We start from the raw sequence: 18,838 nt of genomic DNA, 5'->3' as shown, positions 1-18,838 counted from the left end.
CTGTGTGTGATGTCACTGATCTCTGCTCCGATGACAGGGAGCAGAGATCGAGTGACACTTGTCACTAGGCAGAACGGGGAGATGCTGTTTACAAAGGCATCTCCCCGTTCGTCCTCTCCGTGAGGCGATCGCGGGTATCCCCGCGGCGATCGAGTCCGCGGGACCCGGCTCACGGAGCTGCCGGCGTGCGCGCGCGCAATGGCACGGCGGGGAATTCAAATGGACGTACAGGTACGCCCATTTGCCCAGCCGTGCCATTCTGCCGACGTACATCAGCGTGCGCCAGTCGGGAACCAGTTAAAGTGGTTGCAAACCCTTACATATACCCAGTGAAATGACTGGCTTCAGGGTATTTACAAAGATTAAACAAATCCTCCTACATAAGTTGTACCCATTTGTCTGCAGTCTTCCCTTCTCTATAGCCATTGAAAGTCCAGAATTTATAAAGCTTGCCTGAGCTTTTAGAAAACAGGGGACAGAGAACTGAAGTTACACACTGCAGAGCTCAGTGAGGAGAGCTCTGAGAGCTGATTGGTGAGAAGGAACACACACCCCCTTCACACAACCCACAGGAAAAGAGCTGAGGCTGTCAATTGCAAGCTGTGTGCTGAAGATAACGCCCCTGTCACTTTTTTCTCTTGGAGTGGGGAAAAAAATGCCAGAAGTGGTTCATGCTGATAGCAGAGGAACAAAGCAGCAGACAGAAATGACAACTATGCCGCGTACACACGATCGGAATTCTTGTTGGAAAAAGCTATGATGGTTTTTCCAACGGAATTCCGCTCAAGCTTGTCTTGCGTACACACGGTCACACCAAAGTCCGACCGTCCAGAACGTGGTGACGTAAATCACACACAACGGGACTAGAAAAGGGAAGTTCAATAGCCAGCGCGCCACCCTTTGGGCTTCTTCTGCTAATCTCGTGTTTATCTCGTGTTAGTAGAAGTTTGGTGAGAGACGATTTGCGCTTTTCAGACTCCTGCTTTTTCAGATCGTTTTACTGCTGTTCAGTTTGTGCTTGTGGGTTTGTATCTAGTTTTCAGTGCGTGAAGTCAGTCTGTATCTGTTTTTCAGTGCGTTCTTGTCCGCTCGTTACCGATTTTCAGCTCACTCGTCAAAGGCCTTGCTGTTCTTCAGTGCGTTCTGTTTAGTTTGTTCTGACCAGCCGACTGTTTTGAAGCCATGTTGCGGGTACGTGCTCGTTGTAGAGTTCGTGCTGTGCGTGGGCTTGGTGTAATAATCCTAATTATGTTGCCTCAGTTGGGCCTGAGGCCGGACATTCAGAAACTCCAATGAAGGCCCTGGAAGCTGGCCGTCCTGGCTTGCCCCCCCAAAGCGCCCATGAAGTGCAAGAAAAATATGTAGAATATTTAATGGGTAGGGGGGCCATTGCTATGCCAGCAAATTTTCTATTTCTAAAGGTGCTATTGGCATGCAATTTTCACCACATGCCGGTAACAACCCATGCAATCCACACTTATAAAGAAATCAAAACAAATAAGTTCAGAAATTAAGTTATGTGTAATCAAATGGAATGACACAGGAAAAAAGTATTGAACACATGAAGAAAGGGAAGTGCAAAAAGGCATGGAAAGCCAAGACACCAGCTGAAATCTATCAGTAAATATTAAGCACACCTGCCCCTTGTCAGTGCAAATTAATATCAGTCTCATTACCAAGGTGTCACACAAGAAACATCTAATGATGGGTAAAAGCAAAGAGCTCTCTCAAGACCTTCACAACATTATTGTTGCAAAACATACTGATGACATTGGCTACAGAAGGATTTCTGAATTTCTAAATGTTCCAGTTAGCACAGTTGGGACCATATTCTGGAAGTGGAAAGAACATAATTTCACCATATACCGGCTTTGGATGCTTGCTTCTCACAAGATTTCTGACTAAGGAGTGAAAAGCATTATCAGAAAAGTCATCCAAGAGCCAAGGACCACTTGTGGAGAGCTTCAGAAAGACCTGAAATTAGCAGGTATGATTGTTTCAAAGAAAACAATAAGTAATGCACTCAACTACCATGGCCTGTATGCACACTCACCACGCAAGACTCCATTGCTGAAAAAAGCATGTTGAAGCTCGTATAAATGTTTGCTGCACAACATTTAGACAAGCCTGTGAAATATTGGGAGAATATAGTCTGGTCAGATGGCACTGCACATCACCCCAAAAACACCCCCATACCAACAGTGAAGTTTGGAGGTGGGAACATCATTGTGTGGGGGTTCTTTTCAACATACGGTACTGGCAAACTTCATGTCATTGAAGGGAAGGATGAATGGAAAAATGTACCAAGACATTGTTGATAAAAATCTGCTGAAGTCTACCAGGACGATGAAGATTATTATTATTATACAGGATTTATATACCGCAAACAATTTGCGCAGCGCTTAAGATGAAACAAGGGTGGACATTTCAGCAAAGCGATACCAAACCCAAAGCCAAGGAAAGGCTCACTTGGTTTCAAAGAAAGAAAATAAAAGCAAGAATGGCCCAGCCAATCACCTAAGTTGAAGCCAATAGAAAATCTATGGAAAGAACTAAAGGTCAGAGTTCAAGAGGCCCACAGAACCTTCAAGATTTGAAGACTGTGTGGAAGAATGGGCCAAAATCGCACCTGAGCAATGCATGCAACTAGTTTCTCCATACAGGAGGGGTCTTGAAGCTGTTATTGCTAACAAAGGATTTTGTATGAAGTATTAAATAACTTTCAGTTAGCGTGTTCATTACTCTAAACCGTGTCATTCCATGTTATTACACATAACTTAATTTCTGAAATTTGTTTTGTTTTTTTTGTATGTATATTTTGCATGGGTTGTTACTGACATGGTGAAAATTGCATGTCAATAGCAATAGAAATATATTTACCTAGAAAAATGGTGACGTGTTCAATACTTATTTTACCCGCTGTATGTCTAAGCTGGATCTTCCCCACATACCCCTGCCTTACTCTTCTGATCCTCCACCCCCTTTTTTATTCTTTTCGCATTCTTTCTCTCAGTAAAATAAAAGGTTTAACTATAGATGTGTAAACTGTACTACCTGCTGAAAAATGTATCAATTTAATTCTGTTGAGCCAGTCTTTGATTCTTGCATCCCTGTCAGTCAGCACAGCTAGGTCACTTTTCTCAGAGACAATTCTGCATACAACAGCTTAAAAAGTAAATGTTTCTATTTCTGAACCTGCAACCCAATCCTAGTACCGGTGAGCCTCCAGATCATGCTTGCACATCTGCCTTTGTAGGTCTATAAGTGACCTATGAGCATGTCTAGATAAAAATATAATCTAGCCAGTTTTTTAATTCATGCAATGGAATAGAATTTTATTTTTAATCCCCAGTCTTGGGCACAGGTTTCCAAATGCTAAGCAACCATTCATTTTATTGAAATATTGTCAACTTTCTCTCTTGCAGGAGTGTGAAACTAGGGGTTTCATTTGCTGTGGTGTCATTGATAATCGTTTGCGTGTTGCTTATTTGCTATGCAGACAAATGTGCGGTAAGTCTGCACCCCACTTTGCTAACTGGTTACCCATCAAGTTGTTTGTGGAACTGACTTACAAAAACTGGTGCATAACAGCCAGAATTGACAGGTTACCCGTGGACAATCATGCTGGTTTTCTTTGTGTCAGTTTTTGAAAATCAGTCTGGCAGACAGCTGGTGGTTTATATGCATGCAATAATAATAACAGATTGTCTGTGTTTTCCAGCGTTTCTGTGGGGAAAGTTCGCCTATGTCACATTCACTACGCTCTATATCAGAAATGGTAGAGACTAAACCTATAGTGAGAGTTCCATTGGCTATGTTGACTATAGCAGCACTCCTAGCGATTGCTATTCTTAATTTGGTAAGCCTTTTTAATGGCATCTGTAAGCATTATGGACTGTTAAATTATCATTATTACTAAGGAATATTTATGTTTGTTCTTTCAGCCCTTAGACCAAACTCTACAGAAATGCAATGGCTCTAGCTTGGGGACAAATAGCTGTCAAAGTATACCAGTAAGTTTTTTCACAATTTTGTGTAAGAGAAAAACTAATAACATATCATGAATCTGTGTATAAAATGACACAATATTTTTTGATTATTGAGGGGCACAGTTAGATTCATAAATTATAACCAGTGGAATATAGTGCCACTAGTAAAGATCTGTGGATCTGACTGTGTCTCTAAATGAACTCAGAGTATGGTGACTTAAAAATCTAAAAAAAAAATCCCTGAAGATGTGTAACTTTGTAGTAGGTTCACCGATTTACCTAAGGAAGTGAGTTAATTGATTTCTTACACATTTCTAGTCTAATTGCAATAGCAAGATGTTAGCATAAATCGACCACTCCTTTGGAAATAGTCAAGAACAAATTTAACTGGATAATGGTTAAAGACAAATTAGCAAACATATTTAATAATTTGCAAATTACATTTGAAGTGATATGGGGTCCATAGATACAATATATTTCACCTCCCTAGATCTGCCGTGGAGTCCCAACTCATCCCTTTTCTTTTCCTTGGCTTTTCTTTTCTTTATTCTTTGCTTTTCTCTTCTTGTCTGACTGTATCATCTTGAACACTTTGTTTATCAGTGAATATGCTTACATTATAAACTAAAAATATTTCTGGAGAATCCCCCCCTGGAAATGGGGATCTGGTCAGAGGAACTGGATGATACTACAAATTCACCCTTTGGGGCTGATAATGTTGGGGCACATTATCCTGCTGAATTAGGCCACTGCCATCTGGGAATACCATTTCCATGAAGGTATGTACTTAGTCATCAACAATGTTTAGGTAGGTGGTACGTGTTAAATAGATGGGCCGACCCACAGGTTCAGTTCGGTTTGCGCTGGAACTCTCGAACATCGCAAAAGTTTGGACCCGAACGACAAACCCCATTGAAGTCTATGGGACCCAAATTTGAAAAATCAAAATCCCCATTTGGAAGGCTTATATGCAAGCTATTAGCCATAAAAAGTGTATGGGGGCCCGAGTACTGCACTGGGGAACATGTACCAATGCAAAAAAAACTTTTAAAAAAGATTGTTTTTATAGGAGCAGTGATTTTAATGATGCTTAGAGTGAAACAATAAAAGTGAAAAAATTGGGCTTTGGTAGTTGGTGCCTTCACACCGTAACCTTCTAGAGGTTCTTTTGATAAAAGCAAGAATTGGCCTTGCTGTAAAAAATTTTAATTCAAGCCCCTGTCACACAGTTGCTGAAAAATTGGGCTTTGGGTGTTGGTGGTGCCTTCTCCCCATAACCTTTTGGAGGTATTCTTGATTAAAGCAAGAATTGGCCTTGCTGTAAAAAATTGAAATTTGATGTCAAACAGTTGCAGAAAAATTGGTCCTTGGGTGTTAATTGTGCCCATAAAACCTATACCAAAAAAAGATAAGATAAAATCAACACCACAAAGCTAGGCAGCCTAGACAGTCTTGCAGAGATTTGAGATCCCAATAACACTTAATTAGTGACATCGGCATCAGGGGATTGATAGCTGCTGCTTATTCAGGACTGATTCATTTTGACAAATGTCAGCCGGTCAACTGAGTCTGTGCACTTTTATCTGTCACAAAACCTCCGGCAGCACTAAATGACCATTCGGAAAGCACGCTGGATGCAGGGCAGTCCAGGAGCTCAATTACATACTGTGCAAGTTCTGGCCAGTGGTCTATTCTCATGTCCCAGAAACCCAGTAGATCATCTACTGGAAAGCTGTCCATGTCTGTTTTCGCCCCTAGATAATCTTCCACCAGACGCTGCCAATGGGACGTTGAAGCTGACAACCCTGGGAGCCAAGGACTAAATTTTGAAATGCATCACTAAGGTGGCCCCCTCCTCCACCCCTCCTCCATTCACAAACAGAATACCCAAAACAAGTTTTTTCCATGGGGGTCACTCAGGATTACAGTATCTGGAACTGCCTCCTCCCAGCATACTACTCTCAAGGTTTCTGGGGACTGAAAACCATCTCTTAAGGTTTAACATATGTCTTCCTCTGCTTATGTGCCTCCAAAACTGCCAGAATCCTCCTCCCTCTGCTTTTGTGTGTTCTGTGGCATCGCATGAATGGTGTCTGCATAAAGTGGGCCTTGAGAGGAAAGGAGGTCCTCCTCTTCCTCCCACTGCTGTGCTTCGAGTGCCCTGTCCATAATGCCACAGAATAGGCTCCAGCAGGAACATAAAGGAGATTGTGTCACTGATGCATGCACTGTCATGGCTCAACATCCTTGTCACCTCCTCAAATGGTGACAGCATGCATCCTTTATCAGCAGCCATTAACTTGGGGAGAAAAAGCCGAGCTGCCCTGAGCCTGTCCTTGTGCCAACCTCAAATAGGTACTTGTTGATGGCCCTCTGCTGCATGTGCAGCCACTGCAGCATGTTACAAATTGGGCGATTTACGAGCAGGTGAAATTCCCGCTGAATTTCAGCCAACCGAACACTGACTGTGTAAGCCTGAAATGGCTACAGACTTTTCTGGCCTGCTTTAGAAGATCTTGCAAACCTGGGTACCTGTTTAAGAAACGCTGCACCACCAAATTCAGGACATGTGCCAGGCATGTCACATGTGTCAACTTTCCCTGTCGAAGGACGGACAGAAGGTTAGTGCCAGTATCGCACACCATCATTCTTGGCTTAAGCTTCCATGGCGGGAACCACCTCTGGGCCTGCCCCTGCAGAGCTAAAAGAATCTCTGCTCCGGTGTGGCTCCTGTCCCCTAGAAAGACCAGCTGAAGCACTGCATAGTATCTTTTGGCCTGACTCATTGAATGGCCTCTTGAACGCTTAGGGGGAACTGGTGGTTCATAGGACAATCCAGCCGAGGAGGGCATGGAGGAGGTGGAGCTGACAGATCTTGCATCATCACCACCAGCTGTATGGAGATGTGGTGGCAAAACAAGCCCCAGTACTGAGCCCTGTCCTGCATCCTTTCTAGTTTCAAGCAGAGTTACCCAGTGTGCTGTGAACAAAATATTTTGTCCCTGACCATGCTTGCTGGACCATGTGTCAGCAGTAATGTGGACCTTGTGACTGACTGCTTTGCCCAACTATGCCAAAACATTTCCTTCCATGTGATAGTACTGAGCTGGAATGGCCTTACGTGCAAAGAAATAGCGACTGGGAACCTGCCATTGTGGTACAGCACATTCTGTAATTTCACAGAAGGGGGCTGAAGGCAGGAGTTGCAAAGCTAGCAATTTTTTTAAGTTGGAATTTAGTAGTTGGGCATGTGGGTGTTAGGGAGTGTATTTTTTTTTTCACTGCAACAGCTGGAACAGAGAAATTTGCCTGCTATACACTACAGCTGGTGGTGTGCTGCTGGCAGACGTGTTGCAAGGACCTGTGACACTCTTTGCTATACCATCATCCCTGTCAGTGGAGGCTGCTGAGAGGTCAAAAAATATAGCGGGGGGAGACATGAAAGGTGAGGAGGAAAAGAATTGTGTCCCTTGTGTGTGGCTTTCAGGTACTTTTCCCAATGGGCTGAGTGGTGGGAGGTTGATCTACTTGCAGATTGCAACAGTGTGATCGGCTGCATGTGTATTAAAAAAGGCCCACGCAGCTGAGCTGTGGAAAGTGGGCCAGAAGATAACAGCCCCACAATCTGATGGAATAGGTTGGCTGCTCTCCACTCTTCCATGATGCCTCTGGAGGACATCCTGCCTTGTTTGGGTTGTTTTCTCCCCCTCATCAAGTCTCATCAGTGACCTTATCATCATTATCATCATCCCCTCCATCCTCATCATCACTTGGGCCAAGTTGGCAATACGCTGCGGCTGGGGGGAACATGACTGCCAATTTGTTGTTTTTCAATGTTCTCCCCTCTCTGTAGGCTCATGTTACCCCCTTCCCCTACCTTAGAACCAACATCAGAATCAAATAATGTCCGTGTCTTCAAGAAGCAAGTGGCAGATGCTGTGTTCAAATAATGCCGTTGACTCCTCCATGCATGATGCTTGGGCTATGGCAGGAGTAGCTGTGGACGAGGAGGCAGAATAAGCTGCTCTGGCAGCTGCGGTGGACTGTGCACTGGTGTCAGTGTGGATCATAGAGGATGAGGATAGTTTAGTAAGCCAGTCCACCTCCTCCTCTGCATGCTGGGGCTGGATAGCATGGGCAACATCACTAAACAGAGACAAATGTGCACTGCCCGAGGACAGACCATGTCCACCTTTGCCTGTGCACAAAAATGCTGCCTGCCCCCTTATAGTGGCATGGGAAAGTCTGCCTCTCCTTGTTGGCCTCCTAGACATGATGGGAGGGCCTTATTACCCAAACTTAATAGAAACTGGGAAATGTGTGTTTGGTGCACTCTAAATTGAGGACTGACTGTGACAGAAATGTAAAAACTATTAAAAAAAATTAAAAAGGGGGAACACCAGCGTCGCAGTCAGAAAAACTGCGGCTGACAATTAAAAAAATAAATGGTAGGCAGGGGACAAAAAAAGTCAACCCCCCACACAAAAAAACACGCATCAACCAAAAAAAAAAGGGGGTATGCAGCACTGTATACTAGGGTTGCACCGATACTAGTATCGGTATCAATGCCAATACTGAGGATTTGGAAATGCTTGTGCAAATGCACCGATGCTTGACCCAAGACCTGGGCAGCCTCAGACATGATTGGTGGGGACAGTTACAAGTGCTGATCTCCCTGTATAGCTTTTCTGATAGCTGCTTCTCCTTCTCCGCGGCTGTCAGGGAGATCGGTGCTTGTAACTGCCCCCACCGCCGCACTGACTGTCCCGTGTGTCCTCTTCTGAGTCTCCCTCTGTGCTCCCTGGGTCTCTGTGTCCTGCTCCTGGTCTCTCTCTGTGCTCCCCATGTCCCCTGTGTCCTCTTCCAGGTCCCGATCTGTGTCCTCCTCTGGGTCCCGATCTGTGTCCTCCTCTGGGTCCCGATCTGTGTCCTCCTCTGGGTCCCGATCTGTGTCCTCCTCTGGGTCCCGATCTGTGTCCTCCTCTGGGTCCCGATCCGTGTCCTCCTCTGGGTCCTGATCTGTGTCCTCCTCTGGGTCCCGATCCATGTCCTCCTCTGGGCCCTGATCCGTGTCCTCCTCTGGGTCCCGATCCGTGTCCTCCTCTGGGTCCCGATCCGTGTCCTCCTTTGGGTCCTGATCCATGTCCTCCCTGGCTCTCTGGCTCCTCCTCCAGTCCCCCCATGTCCTGGATCTGACAGGATGGAGAGCGGAGGAAGGAGCCAGTATATATATGTCATTTACTGGCTCCTTAGTTTTCCGAATGCACAGAGTCAGTGATCACTGCCTCTGTCCATTCAGAGCATTGTGAACTGTTTACAATGCTTTAGTTTATAAATGGAGAGGAGCCTCTGTCTCCTGTCCATTCATCTCCAGTGCAGCTGCAGCTGCTGAGAAAGGGACTGGGGAATCTGTGTCCTCATTCTCTTTCTCTGTCTCAAAGGGGAGATATCAGGGGTCTGGTTAGACCCCTGATACCTCACCAAAGTCCCCCCCCCCCCCCCCCAACAGGGCTGATAAAAAAAATAATAATAAAAAAATGTAGTAAATACTTAAAAGTTAAATTGTAAAAAAATAAATAAATTAATTAAAAACTACTGACACTGCTGCATATTAGTGACACTGCCACATGACATTAAAAAAAAAAATATCGGTAATCGGTATCGGCCAGTACTTGAAAAAAAGTATTGGTACTTGTACTCTGTCTTAAAAAAGTGGTTTCGGTGCAACCCTACTGTATACAGCACTAAATGTTATGTAATGTTATGTAATGCTGTGTAATGCTTTGTTAAACACTACAATAACACCCTACACTGACACTACACTATACTCACGTTACACTAACACTCTGCGTCAAATGTTATGCAAAGCTGTGTTAAACACTGCACTACACTAACACACTATACTCACACACTATACTAACACTCTACAGAGTCACAATAAGTGAATACACTAACTCGCTAGTAGCAAACTGAGCCCTGCTCTATCTGTCTCCACTCTAACACAGTGCAAATGCTTCCTATGGTTAGTTACCTTAGCACTATGAGCACTGAGCCATGATTGGATGGATCTCCATGATTGGAGAAAGTCATCATCACTTTGTCCAATCAGGGCTCTGACAGTGTTCTGGTGCCCTAATTGGCGCAGCCTTGCACCTGACCAGCAGCCCTAGAATGCACTGTAAAGCGCACAGTGCATTATGGGTTGCTTGGCGGGCGAGCATCCAGCCAAGCGACCCGCAAATTCGGGTGTTTGGCGAACAGTTGATGTTCAGGCCTAACTTTTGCTCCGCTCGAACTGTTCGCCCAAAGTAACATCCACTTGAATGGCAGAACCAAGGTTTCCCAGCACAACATTGCCCAAAGCATCACACTGCGTCTGCCAACTTGTCTTTTTCCCATAGTGCATCCTGGTGCTATCTTTTCCCCAGGTAAGCGCTGCACATGCCCTCAAACATCCACATGATGTAAAAGAAAATGTGATTCATCAGACTAGGCCACCTTCTTCTATTGCTCTTTTGTCCGGTTCTGATGCTCATGTGCTCCTTTTAACTGTGTACCTGGGTCAGCATGGGCACTCTGACCAGTCTGTGACTATGCAGCCCCATACACAACAAACTGTGATACCCATTTTTTTCTGCTTTCAATACATCAACCTCGTGAAAAACATGTTTACTTGCTGCCTAATCTACAGTGGGGACGGAAAGTATTCAGACCCCCTTAAATTTTTCACTTTGTTATATTGCAGCCATTTGCTAAAATCATTTAAGTTCATTTTTTTTCCTCATTAATGTACACACAGCACCCCATATTGACAGAAAAACAGAATTGTTGACATTTTTGCATTTAAAAAAGAAAAACTGAAATATCACATGGTCCTAAGTATTCAGACCCTTTGCTGTGACACTCATATATTTGACTCAGGTGCTGTACATATCTTCTGATCATCCTTGAGATGGTTCTACACCTTCCTTTGAGTCCAGCTGTGTTTGATTATACTGATTGAACTTGATTAGGAAAGCCACACACCTGTCTATATAAGACCTTACAGCTCACAGTGCATGTCAGAGCAAATGAGAATCATGAGGTCAAAGGAACTGCCTGAAGATCTCAGAGACAGAATTGTGACAAGGCACAGATCTGGCCAAGGTTACAAAAAAAATTCTGCTGCACTTAAGGTTCCTAAGAGCACAGTGGCCTCCATAATCCTTAAATGAAAGATGTTTAGGATGACCAGAACCCTTCGTAGAGCTGGCCATCCAGCCAAACCAAGCTTTTGGGGGAGAAGAGCCTTGGTGGGAGAGGTAAAGAAGAACCCAAAGATCACTGTGGCTGAGCTCCAGTGATCCAGTCGGGAGATGGGAGAAAGTTGTAGAAAGTCAACCATCACTGCAGCCCTCCACCAGTCTGGGCTTTATGGCAGAGTGGCCTGAGGGAAGCCTCTCCTCAGTGCAAGACACATGAAAGCCGACATGGAGTTTGCTAAAAAACACCTGAAGGACTCCAAGATGGTGAGAAATAAGATTCCCTGGTCTGATGAGATCAAGATAGAACTTTTTGGCCTTAATTCTAAGCAGTATGTGTGGAGAAAACCAGGCACTGCTCATCACCTGTCCAATACTGTCCCAACAGTGAAGCATGGTGGTGGCAGCATCATGCTGTGGGGGTGTTTTTCAGCTGCAGGGACAGGACGACTGGTTGCAATCGAGGGAAAGATGAATGCGGCCAAGTACAGGGATATCCTGGACAAAAAACTTCTCCAGAGTGCTCAGGACCTCAGACTGGGCCGAAGGTTTACCTTCCAACAAGACAATGACCCTAAGCACACAGCTAAAATAATGAAGGAGTGGTTTCACAACAACTCTGTGACTGTTCTTGAATGGCCCAGCCAGAGCCCTGACTTAAACCCAATTGAGCATCTCTGGAGAGACCTAAAAATGGCTGTCCACCAATGTTTACCATCCAATCTGACAGAACTGGAGAGGATCTGCAAGGAGGAATGGCAGAGAATCCCCAAATCCAGCTGTGAAAAACGTGTTGCATCTTTCCCAAAAAGACTCATGGCTGTATTAGATCAAAAGGGTGCTTCTACTAAATACTGAGCAAAGGCTCTGAATACTTAGGACCATGTGATATTTCAGTTTTTCTTTTTTAATAAATCTTCAAAAATGTCAACAATTCTGTGTTTTTCTGTCAATATGGGGTGCTATGTGTACATTAATGAGGAAAAAAATGAACTTGTTTTTAGCAAATGGCTGCAATATAACAAAGAGTGAAAAATTTAAGGGGGTCTAAATACTTTCCGTCCCCACTGTATTTCTAGCACATCTATTTTCAGATGCAAGTATAATGACCTGATCAATGTTATTGACTTAAGCTGTCAGTGGTCCTAAACTTATGGCTGATCAGTGTATATCATAATTACATGTTTGTGTCTAAGTAGATATTAAGGTTATCTTTGTGTGATATGTTGACTTTACTGTATGTGTATTTTCCGTGCTTGTATTATCTTTACAAAAAGCATAAATGTGATCATATTTTATCTTTTGTTCTAGTATTACATATACTGCTGTATTTTGGGTTTCATTGCATGCTCGGTGTTCCTGAGAATGAGCTTTGAGCTGAAGATGCTCCTCCTGTTTGCTGCCTTCATAGTGTACAATGTCATCATCTTTCATACACATTCTGCCTTGTTCAGAAGTGCTTTACTGACCAACAGCAGGTAAGCGTGTAAATGGACCACTGTAACGTATAGGTATAATTTATTTCAGGTGTTTATATATCGCCGTTAATTTACACAGCACTTTACATATACATTGTACATTCTCATCAAGGAGCTTACAATCTAAGGTCCCTAAATTCATACATACACATACAAGGGCAAATTTAGACAGGAACCAACTAACCTACCAGCATGTCTTTTTTTTGCGTGTGGGAGGAAACCAGAGTACCTGGAGGAAACCCACGCAGGCACAGGGAGAAGTGCAAACTTCAGGCAGATAGTACAAGGAAAAGAGAGTGGGACATAGGGGACAGTGGCTGATGTTGGCCCCATAATGTTCACACCCTAAAATGGCTGGACTATACCGGTACAGGTAAACGATGATAGACAGAATGTATAAAAGGAATTTATTACAAACAGGAAATACATGGTATACAGATTAAAATGCAAAAACAGAAATTCAAAGATCACCAAAGAATATCTGTAAATTACAAAATATTGACTGGTCTGGTTCTCGACTAGTTTCGCGATATTATCGCTTCCTCAGGAGGACCAATCTATAAGACAAATAATATGATGCAATACAAGCAAAAACAATGTACAGTACACTACAAGTAGTGATCTTAAAAACAGCATGTAGAAAGGGGAAAGAATAAAACATGATTACTAGTTCGGCTTACCCTATAATTGGGTGATCGTGTGCGGCACCGGGCCACCCAAACAACTCTCCCCCGCGCCTTTCCCCCCCTCCCCTTGGCCCTCCCTCCCCTCTCTTTCCGCTCCTTCAATATGTGGTTGGCTAAATCCATTGTATCCTTTCACCAGCTATCTTTGTAGCCCCCCACTTACGCTATGCTTTTTACTTAGAGGGCTCTAAACTATCCCCCTTGTCCGCCGCGGGGGAGAGTTGTTTGGGTGGCCCGGTGCCGCACACGATCACCCAATTATAGGGTAAGCCGAACTAGTAATCATGTTTTATTCTTTCCCCTTTCTACATGCTGTTTTTAAGATCACTACTTGTAGTGTACTGTACATTGTTTTTGCTTGTATTGCATCATATTATTTGTCTTATAGATTGGTCCTCCTGAGGAAGCGATAATATCGCGAAACTAGTCGAGAACCAGACCAGTCAATATTTTGTAATTTACAGATATTCTTTGGTGATCTTTGAATTTCTGTTTTTGCATTTTAATCTGTATACCATGTATTTCCTGTTTGTAATAAATTCCTTTTATACATTCTGTCTATCATCGTTTACCTGTACCGGTATAGTCCAGCCATTTTAGGGTGTGAACATTATGGGGCCAACATCAGCCACTGTCCCCTATGTCCCACTCTCTTTTCCTTGTACATATTAATTTGGATGATGGTACGGTTTAAATTTTATTACCCTTATTATTTGAGGCTATACTCACAATTTGTTCAGGCAGATAGTGTCGTGGTTGGGATTATCACTTAATAAGTAAATATTGTCATTGCGCAATAGTTGCCAGGAGTTTTTATCCAGTGTCACAGAAAAAAAAGTTATTTTTCATGCATCATGTTAATTTCACGTTTTATATTTAATCTAGTGCACTCGTGTGCCCTTATTGGCTAGAAAATTTGTGAACCCAAAGAGAAGTTTAGCGACAGATTTTTTTGGCTATACTTCTGTAGGTCACAGGAGTACAGTGCATTTGCACTCCTGTGACCCGTGGCTGATGTCAGAGTCCATCAAAGCACTGAAAAGATCCCGACTATATGGTCAGGATCCACCCAGAAGCCTGGACCGACACCTAGCCCAGCCTCTTAGTGATCCACTGAGAGGCTGAACCAGCCCCTCCCGCCCCCTCCACAGCCCAGCGCTCCAGTGAGCTCTGAAGGGGCAGAGCAGAGATCCAGAGACTAACTGTCACGGCTCTCTGCTCAGAGTGGAGGGGGAGAACTGAGTGATCAATGGTGGTTGATTGCTCAGTTCTTACTGCAGAGCCAGTGGGGGACAGATGCAGCATTGGATCGATGTTGCATCCACCTAGGTGAGTATAAATGTTTTATTTTTTTTAAATCCATACTTCTCTTATAAGGAATATATAACATAAAGCTTTAACATCTATATGACATTTTGCAGCATCATGGCACTTTATAATCACAATAATTAGTGGGACTGCTTTAGCAGTCCCACTATTGTTATTCGTTTTTATTTATTAGTGGGGCTGCTTTAGCAGTCCCACTATTGTTATTCGATTTGATTTATTTTTAATTTTATTCCGTATGTTATTTGGCTCTGCGTAACTTCTGCATACGTTCAGCTATTAAAACCATTCAACTATTAAAATGTTCATCTCTTTCAGCTGATGATGGGACTTTTTCAACTTTTTTCCTACTATTTATACTTTTTAAAATATTAAGCTTTTTAACACTTTTTTTTAACATTGAAGTCAATGGGAGCATGCTTCAAATCCTTAAAATCTTCTTCCGCTCCCAAAAGTTTCAGCTCCTTCATACTTTCACCTACAGACACCAAACAAACTTTAAAATGTTCACAAAATATTCAGCTATCTGTCTGGCTATATCTTTCCAGTTTGATATCTTTTACAGTTTTTGTGAAAAAGCTGTTTGTTTAGTGGTCATTTCAGAAAATTTTAGCCATTAAACAGTGTACTGTGTTGGTTTTGTTGCCATGGTTACCAAAGCTTCTGTTATACACAAGGGGGGAGGTGGCTGGAGCATCTCAGCTCTGATTACAGAGCCCGGGGAGGGGACAGACACACCATGTACTGATTTATAATAGAGGAATATGATGGGGCAGTTTTGATAGGGCAATTCTGATGGGGCAGTTTTGATGGGGCAATTCTGATGGGGCAGTTTTGATGGTGGCAATATGATGGGGCAGTTTTGATGGGGCAATTCTGATGGGGCAGTTTTGATGGGGCAGTTTTGATGGGGCAGTTTTGATGGGGCAATTCTGATGGGGCAGTTTTGATGGCAATATGATGGGGGCAGTTTTGATGGCAATATGATGGGGGCAGTTTTGATGGGGGCTGTTTTAGCAATTCAGCTATTCAGCATTCCCACGCATTTTCCCCAGGAAATGCATTTTCTAGTTAGTGGGAATGCTTTAGCAGTCCCACTATTGTTATTCAATTTTATTTATTTTTATTATTCCGTACGTTTTTTGGCTCTGCGTAACTTCTGCATACTTTTAGCTATTAAAACCATTCAACTATTAAAATGTTCGTCTCTTTTGGCTGATGTGTGCTCTTTTTCAACTTTTTTTCTACCATTTATACTTTTTAAAATATTAAGCTTTTTAACACTTTTTTTAACATTGAAGTCAATGGGAGCATGCTTCAGATCCTTAAAATCTTCTTCCGCTCCCAAAAGTTTCAGCTCCTTCATACTTTCACCTACAGACGCCAAACAAACTTTAAAATGTTCACAAAATATTCAGCTATCTGGCTATAGCTTTTCAGTTTGATATCTTTTACAGTTTTTGAGAAAAAGCTTTTTGTTTAGAGGTCATTTCAGGAAATTTTAGCCATTATTCAGTGTACTGTGTTTGTTTTGTTGCCATGGTTACCAAAGCTTCTGTTATACACAGGGGGGGAGGTGGCTGGAGCATCTCAGCTCTGATTACAGAGCCCGGGGGAGGGGACAGACACACCATGTACTGATTTATAATAGAGGAATATGATGGGGCAGTTTTGATGGGACAATTCTGATGGGGCAGTTTTGATGGTGGCAATATGATGGGGCAGTTTTGATGGGGCAATTCGATGGGGCAGTTTTGATGGGGCAGTTTTGATGGGGCAATTCTGATGGAGCAGTTTTGATGGTGGCAATATGATGGGGCAGTTTTGATGGCAATATGATGGGGGCAGTTTTGCTGGGGGCCGTTTTAGCAATTCAGCATTCCCACGCATTTTCCCCAGGAAATGCATTTTCTAGTTAGTGGGACTGCTTTAGCAGTCCCACTATTGTTATTCAATTTTATTTATTTTTATTATTCCGTACGTATTTGGCTCTGCGTAACTTCTGCATACTTTCAGCTATTAAAACCATTCAACTATTAAAATGTTCGTCTCTTTCAGCTGATGATTGGACTTTTTAAACTTTTTTTCTACTATTTATACTTTTTAAAATATTAAGCTTTTTAACACTTTTTTTTAACATTGAAGTCAATGAGAGCATGGTTCAAATCCTTAAAATCTTCTTCCGCTCCCAAAAGTTTCAGCTCCTTCATACTTTCACCTACAGACGCCAAACAAACTTTAAAATGTTCACAAAACATTCAGCTATCTGGCTATATCTTTTCAGTTTGATATCTTTTAAAGTTTTTGTGAAAAAGTTGTTTGTTTAGTGGTAATTTCAGGAAATTTTAGCGATTAAACAGAGTGTACTGTGGTGCTTTTGTTGCCATTGTTACCAAAGTTTCTGTTATATACAGTGATGGGCGGTGGTGGAGGTGGCTGGAGCATCTCAGCTCTGATTACAGAGCCCGGGGGAGGGGACAGACACACCACGTACTGATTTATAATAGAGGAATATGATGGGGCAGTTTTGATGGTGGCAATATGATGGGGCAGTTTTAAAGGGGACAATTTTGATGGAGCAGTTTTGATGGTGGCAATATGATGGGGCAGTTTTGATGGGGCAATTCCGATGGGGCAATTCCGATGGGGCAATTCTGATGGGGCAGTTTTGATGGTGGCAATATGATGGGGCAGTTTTGATGGGGCAATTCTGATGGGGCAGTTTTGATGGTGGCAATATGATGGGGCAGTTTTGATGGGTCCAATTTTGATGGGACAATTCTGATGGGGCAGTTTTGTTTTCAGTATGATGGGGGCAGTTTTGATGGGGGCCGTTTTAGCAATTCAGCTATTCAGCATTCCCACGCATTTTCCCCAGGAAATGCATTTTCTAGTTATTTATGTTTTTATCTTGGGGAAGGCGAGAAGCAGTCTACAATAATATTTAAAACAGGTAGCTCATTTCGGTATACAGGCTTAAAAAACAAACTTGCTTTTCAGTTTGGTGACAGTTGGTGGCACAGAACGAAGAAAAGAGAGACTTTCTCAGACTTGCCTCATTTTTGTATTTTTGTGGGATGTAGTACCATTCAGTCAGCAGGTTATATCCCGATTCATGTAAAGTAGGGAGAAAAAAAAATCTGTGAGCCTGAGTGAATATTTTTCTTCACTTAAAATGAACCTACCAAAATGTGATAAAGTTGGTGGCACGTCTGTTAACATTTCATAGACCGTTGAGAAAGATCTCATACCTACTACTTAGCCACCTTCAATTCTTTAAATCTTTAATTTATTAATTCATCATGTCATAAAATTTTCCAATTGTGCCTAGTGCACACTATTATTATTTTTTTTCGTTCAGCCCTCTGGACAAAAACTGAGGAGCTCGGGAGGAGATTCTTTACTAACAATTCAATGTTAGTACAGTGATCAACCCTCTGAGCTATTGTGTTCTGACAGGGGAAGGCCCCCCGCCAGAACCTTTTTGGGTGAAGTTCTGTATTAGGCTTTATGAAAACAATGTTTTCTGAAAGTGTATGAGAACACTGTAGAAACTATAACACCAAAAATCAACACTGAGGGTTTACAAGATTCCCGTGAGACCATCTAAATGGTCTAAGGGGGTTAAAAGAGGAAATGGTCAGTGCTAATCTGTATTTAGACGGTTAGCACTATAAGCAGATGGTGTAAAATCTCTGTTTTTGGGGGGCAGTAGCAGACAGTGCTAGAACATTGGAAGAAATGTTGCATGAGCATTTTTAGCCCTTAGGCTTCATATACACTGCTGCTGGTAAACGGATGTTTAGGAGCAGTTGGGCTTTTTTTTCAGCAGCCCATGAACTCTCCTCTGTTATCTTATCTGTCCAAGTGCACTGAGAAGTTTATAGTTGTTTAGAGGCAGTTGAGTTTAGTGGCACTTTGAAATACCAAATTCTTGATGAGAAGTTGGCATTTGAAACACCAAATGCTTGTAACAGCGTGCAAACACATCTCGTTTATAAGCGTTTTCAATGGAGATACATTTCTGACCATTTACAATGTAAAAAGTGCTTCTAAACTCAAACACGGCTAAACAATGGACGTTTTTAATCGTCGGTTACTAGCTGTCAAATTCCAGC

General features: G+C 42.7%; 1 protein-coding gene across 1 annotated transcript in view; it reads left to right on the top strand.

The window, feature by feature from the left end:
- The window catches only part of ADCY7 (adenylate cyclase 7), a 393,360-nt gene that overhangs the window by 338,710 nt on the left and 35,812 nt on the right, over positions 1 to 18,838 (top strand). The window contains exons 16-19 of the mRNA XM_073604992.1: positions 3,426 to 3,510; positions 3,722 to 3,859; positions 3,945 to 4,013; positions 12,542 to 12,708. Coding sequence (XP_073461093.1) covers positions 3,426 to 3,510; positions 3,722 to 3,859; positions 3,945 to 4,013; positions 12,542 to 12,708 — 459 coding nt within the window. The remainder of the gene's footprint in view (positions 1 to 3,425; positions 3,511 to 3,721; positions 3,860 to 3,944; positions 4,014 to 12,541; positions 12,709 to 18,838) is intronic.

Source organism: Aquarana catesbeiana, linkage group LG11 (assembly GCF_042186555.1).
Source record: "Aquarana catesbeiana isolate 2022-GZ linkage group LG11, ASM4218655v1, whole genome shotgun sequence".
NCBI lineage: Eukaryota > Metazoa > Chordata > Amphibia > Anura > Ranidae > Aquarana > Aquarana catesbeiana.
Note: the sequence above shows the minus strand (reverse complement) of the source record. Positions and strands in the feature narration are given on the sequence as shown.